The sequence below is a fragment of the Mchenga conophoros genome, linkage group LG10 (assembly GCF_057382185.1).
Source record: "Mchenga conophoros isolate Kocher_MC1m ecotype Shallow Benthic linkage group LG10, M_conophoros_male_GT1.1, whole genome shotgun sequence".
NCBI classification, from domain to species: Eukaryota; Metazoa; Chordata; class Actinopteri; order Cichliformes; family Cichlidae; genus Mchenga; species Mchenga conophoros.
Window position 1 is genome coordinate 21207573 of NC_140535.1, and position 6000 is coordinate 21213572.

General features: G+C 41.5%; 1 protein-coding gene across 1 annotated transcript in view; it reads right to left on the reverse strand.

The window, feature by feature from the left end:
* The window catches only part of rtn4rl1a (reticulon 4 receptor-like 1a), a 122697-nt gene extending 117076 nt beyond the window's left edge, over nucleotides 1-5621 (reverse strand). The window contains exon 1 of the mRNA XM_085289258.1: nucleotides 4942-5621. Coding sequence (XP_085145384.1) covers nucleotides 4942-4954 — 13 coding nt within the window. The 5' untranslated portion in view covers nucleotides 4955-5621. The remainder of the gene's footprint in view (nucleotides 1-4941) is intronic.
* Between the last annotated feature and the right edge of the window lie 379 nt (nucleotides 5622-6000).

Consider the following 6000-nt stretch of genomic DNA (forward strand, 5'->3'; position numbering starts at 1 on the left):
TGACTGTGGACTTGACAGTGGCCTGCAGGCAAAATGTATGCGTGCCAGTGCAACTGTCATCTCACAGAGAAAGTAAGGATGTGGCATTAGTCTTTTGTCACAATGCCATCAGATGTACTTCATGATACTGTGCTTTATCCGAAGAGAAAGCAGGCTCGGAGGTGACAAATGACGGTCAGCAATCCGTAGTATAGTATGCAAATAAAAACTGGAGGTTTAATCAGGAATGACTTAAATTTCATAACGCTGCTAAAATGTCTGTTAATCAAATGAGGGCTTTATTCACACTGGGGCCCAGAGAGAGCCTGGAGCGTGTCTGAGGCTATAGCCTGTATGAACAGTGACTTGCAATTTTAACATCATATATTGATTGGTATGTCTGTGAAGGTTCTCAGTCATCCAGGTCATCGTAGTCAAAGGAGCTTGCAAAGAAAAGCGTCTGGACTTCTTTAAGTTTCAACGTCTTTCAACGCCTTCAAGCAACTTAAAGAAGTCCAGACGCTTTTCTTTGCAAGCTCCTTTGACTATCATATATTGGTATTGATCAGTGAAATTCAGTACAGAGCTGACGTTTGTTATAGATTATCATGGCTGAATGTAGTAACACAGAACATTTCAGTATTTCAAATACTGCTAATTTTTTTCTTTCTGGATCACAGGGTGTATCCAACGGCAGGAATGATGACGAAAAGTGAGAGGATGAAATCGTATTGAAAGTGATGAGAAGCAAGGAAGACGCGGCGTCATGTTTTTAAAGGCTGAAGTTCACAGCTCGAGTAGGAGCTGCACGACCGTGCTCTCTTCCATATAGATTGAACTTGTCCATCCAATCCAGGCAGCAACTTTTAGTCTTCAAGAGTTGCGTAGGAAGAAGGCCACTGAGGAAGGCATGTGAGGCAAAGATATTGCATCAGGTGAAAGGAGCGCATCGACATGTTTACTCCTCTGAACCATTACTCCTTTAAATCTCACGCAGAGTAATGTTACACACAGATGAAGACTTAGCTTTGCCGATCACATCATTATGTTTGATGTGCACTTGGAAAAAATGGGAATAAATCAGCACAGAAATCATAAAAAGAAGATGCTCATGAAAATTTGTTGGGGAACGTTTGTAGTTTTTTTCTGTCTATGACTGATAGTTGTCTGTACATCACTGGGTACTTCCAAGAAAGTACTTTTAATAGTTACTTATGCAAGCCTCTCATCTTTTCGTGGTACCAAGTAGGAACACAACAGTATTGTTTGTTTGGTTTTTCGTGCCATAGGCAATGTGGGCATGTTTTTGTCCATGCTCACATATTTAGAAAAAGAAGACTGCCCACAAAGACAGCAAATACTACATGATTGACACGGCAGCTAGTGCAGCTGCAGTAGCTCGTTGCTAAGAAAGTCAGTAAGCATGTGGAAGTACTTTGGATTTAAGGGAAATGACCAATGGATTATACTGATTCACAAAAGGCAAAATGCAAATAATGCAAATGATATCATTTTGCCTTTCTCCAGAAATACAGAGTTAGGGCTACTGCCAGTGATGTCTTAACCCTCATAGGGTTAATCAGATGTGCTTAATCCATTTTTTCTCAAAGGATAAAGAAAAGAATATGTCTTAGGATTTGCTAAGTGGTTACCCAAACAACACCAATGGGGAAATCCTTCCAATTCCTTCTTATGTTATCCTGAATTACACGGTATTATTTTGTTTGAGGAAGCTAGCATTACCGAACGTTAGAAGTGGCTAACATTATTTAAATGTCTAAGCCATCGTAATGTATTTAACGTGAGGCCATTTCAGTCTGTGTCCCTTAAACATAGTATAATCCAGCCTTTTAAATAAATCTTCTGCCCACACCAGGTCAGTGACTTTAAATTAATTTTTAATGATTTAATGATTTTTTATTTTATTGTCATGTCAAATCAGTTTTGAGAGTTGTGTAATTCTACTAATATTGATTTGGGCTGTAAGGTTTCTGGTATAATGGCATAGCTAGCACCAAGGTGCAGCAAAGAGGTTTCATTTAACAGAAAATAATAGCTTCTGATGGGCTAACAATATTCTTGAAACTGCACTGTTTGGCAAACTGTACTCTACACCTACTAAACATTTATATGTATTTCTCACTCCAGTTAAGCCACCAGCAGGAATTTTCTTCTACAGCTCACTGACTGTAAATGTTGGCAGGTTGTTTTTTTTGTTTTGTTTTTTTAAGAAAACAGCATGAAAGTTTCTTTCTTCAACAGAATGTTTTCAAATTGGTGAACATTTTAGTGCCAAATTATATGGCTGGCCCCCTGATATTCAGGACTTGAGATACAAATTGCTTCCTAAAGTACTTACTTGTGCTTAGCTGTGCTAAACATTGAATGGGCTTACCTGTGCTTTATGGGTATAATTGCTTATTAGGTGGCCAAACACTTAACCCTTTGGGGTTAAGTCATCATCTACAAGTATCCTAGCCCTAACTCTAACCCTAGAGTTCCCAGAGTAATGAATTTGCCTTTCTCCAGAAATACAGGGTTAGGTCTACCGCCTATGGTGTTTTAAACCTGAGAGGGTTAATCCGATGTGCTTTAATCCAATTTTTCTCAGAGGGAAAACAAAAAAAGAATATGTCTTCAAATTTGCTAAATGGTTATCCCAACAAGTCTCCATTGGTTAGCAATATTAGCACCGGTTCTGAAATAGTCTAAATTTCAAAATGTGATGAATCAGCTGATAAAAATATTATCTGTAGCTGATAATTGACCAATCATTTTAGGTTTTAGTTAAAATACCAACTGTTAACTAATGTACCCACTAAAATGTAAGAATTTAACATATTTCCTAGCTGTGTGTGAGAAAAAGGTCTTTCAGTTTGTGGGGTTTTATTTTATTACAATGATCTGATATATGAATAATTCACTGATTGTTTGTTTTATTCAAAAGCCATGAGCATCCATTAAATAGCTGACAATAAAAACCGGTCCGCACTTTTGCAGAACATAGCAAAGCCTTTTTTTGTCTTTTTTGTTAAGTGGCCATTATTCTTTTTGTGACTAATTTTAAGGTTTGTTTTGGTTTGTTCAGTGCCTGCAAACATCTTACTGCAGGAAAAAAAAATGTAGATAAATAGGGAAATTGACAAGTTGGGTAACAGAGGCAAAGTCAAGTAAGGGAGACAAATCCAGCTTCAAACACGCTGGGAAACAAAGCTTCGGCAGCCACCCAAACCAGCAAGCTAGTAGCCAATCAGCCTGCCAGGCCGCTCTCAGTTTGAAGCTGGCAGCAGGAGCTGGTTGGCCAAGCAGAGAGAAAGAATGAGAGACAGACACGGAGAGAAAGAGAGAGGGAGTTTTCATTACACAAAAACACTTATCCTCTTTCTTCTCACTCTCTCACTCTTGTTTTATCCCACTGCAGAGAGATACTGTGGGTAAAGGTGACAGACAAAGATAACTGTATCTCAGGCAGACTGCACAATTACTCTGGATTTTATTATTGCGACTGACAGTCACATATTTGTAGGAGGAGATACAAAGCAGCGCATCAGCCATCACCACTGTGTGTTTTTTGCTGTGTGTGCGGGTAGGTGGGTGGGTGGATGCTATCCATCTGAAATTACAGGAAGATTAAAATTAAAGCTTGTCTCCCTCTAGCCAGCAAACTCTTTTCTCCCTCTCTCTTGTGCTCTGTCTCTCTCTCACACACATACACAGTGACAGCACTAATCAGCCCTCTGTCAAGCCCATTAGGTCCCACCCTTAATGAGGAGATCGCCCAGCTTGTGCCCTGACTCAGGCCAACCAAGTGAGCTAATAGATTATGATGTGCATGGATGTATGTGTGTTGCTTCCCCGCTCTGCGTTGAGCTGCATGGAAATGACAAATGACAGACATCCAGTGTCTCTATTAAAGAATGTTTTTCCATTATGTTCTCGGGGTTCAGTCAGCCGCGGACTGCATTCATTTCCAAACAGTTCTCAGACAAGCTGTCTTTCACTGGAGCCCAACATGCATACATGTTTTGGGGGGGCAATTGGCAGATGAGTCACCATTCCACACCACAAATACTCTTCTTTAAAACGTGTGTGTGTGTAAGTGTGCGTGTACTTTCCGTACACTTTGCATCACAGTACTATTTAATAATTTCAGAAAGGTTGATATGTTGTTTAATACCAGATATGAATTTGTGAAATTGCTTTTTTTTTCCCACTGGATTTGTCAGTCGTGATTTTTAATTGTCAATGCGCGTGCACGCACGGAGAAAGAGGTGGCGGGAGGGAAATGGAGCTCTCCTTTATCAACACATGAGCAGGCAAGGTCATCGTGGTAAACCTTAATACCTTTTCTCACCGTAACACGGAAGCGTGTGAGTGTCAGAGTAAACAGCGCACAGCTATTCTCTGGGAGACACTTTTACACCTGTTTTTAGTCTCCCTGGGCCCGCGGAACCCGTGGGGAGACCCACCGTCTCCCTCCCTTCAGCGACAAGTAGAAATCCACGGGCTGAGCGCCTCCTTCTGTCACGCGGATTAACACAAAGCGCCAAAAAACGGGGTAAACTTTTGTAGAAAACCAGTCAAATTGTAAACTTTTTTCAATTTCACTCTCACGTGCTCTCTACCCGTTTCTCGCTCGCGCGTAGCAACAGCACCAGCCACCCTCGTGCAGACAGGTTCTACAAACTGCAGTGCGGCAGCGGTTCGCTATTTTAAGAATAATTTTTACATGAAGTGAATAAATATTTAATCTGCTTCCCAGTCGCGGCCACCACGGCGGATAAGAGACGACTGGGAAGTTTGAGAAACACCGAGAGCCTCGTCTGTAACTCAATTTGCCCAAAATTTAACTAAATTAATTTCTCAAAAGAACAAACAAAAAATGTATCGCTCGCACACACCGACTGCGCGCGCTCCACATCCTCGTCAGCAACAAAAACAAGTGGAGCCCTCTTTCCTTACCTGGCCTGAACATATTGGCAAAGGCTGTTTGGACCGTCTAGTAGCCTCTGTGCTGGAGTAGCATCCTTGTCAGGGTCCAGTCCTGTGCTGATGTTGATTAGATTGTTTTGATCCCCTTTGAAAGCTGGCGGGTAGAGTGTAGTCGTGTCTCCTTGGTGGCTTTCTTTTTTCTTTTCTTTTTGTTTTTTTAAACCAAGTGAAGACGGTTGGAGGAGGAACGGGAGGAGGAGGACGAGGCGGTAGTGGAGGAGGGAGAATAAGGGGGTCGGATAATGTCTGACAAAATTAAGGACAAAAATAGCCTAGAAGGTCCGCCACCAGTGGAAAACAAGTTCTGTGTAATAAAAGACAAGGAGGGGAGAAGAATAACACCGTGTCCCGTCCCAACACACTCAGATGTGTTTTAGTGATTTTTCAGCTCACCGCCATCTGGTGTTTATAAATCACTGATGTACATTCTGACTTTATTTGATGTCCGAATTTACGGGAAAGATGGTGAAACAGCCTCCCCCCTAAAAAAAATCTGATGAAAGTTCTCTTATGCCTTCATAATAGCCCTCCTGTCGGATCTTCAACTGCAGGTCAGGTAGAGTCTAAAATGTGCTGTCCGTGGATCGTCAGCGTGAGTCAGTGCCGTCTACTGTCTCTGTTACCGGAGAGCTCCGAGGCAGCCGCTTCAATCCCCCTCCCACAGCGAGATGTGACTGATGAAACCCAGAGCATCTCTCTCTCTCCCTCTCTCCCTCTCTCTCTGTAGGATGTGCTTTATTGGCATGACAGAGGAGTGTGTGTTTGTGAAACACTTATAGGTTATCATATTAAAATTCTCCTTGTATCAGTCACCCTCTCGTTCTTTCACTTATGTCTGCACTGCTTCTTTATCTCCCCCAATTCAATTTCCTTTTAGCAATCCAACACGCTGCATAAACATTATTACAAAAGCTTCCATTACAATTCATTTTCTCCTTTTGTGATTTCTCTCCTCTTTGTAGCACTGCCACTCAAATTTGAAATTCCTGTATTGGCCAAGCCATAATGGAATTGGGTACAAGTAAGTAG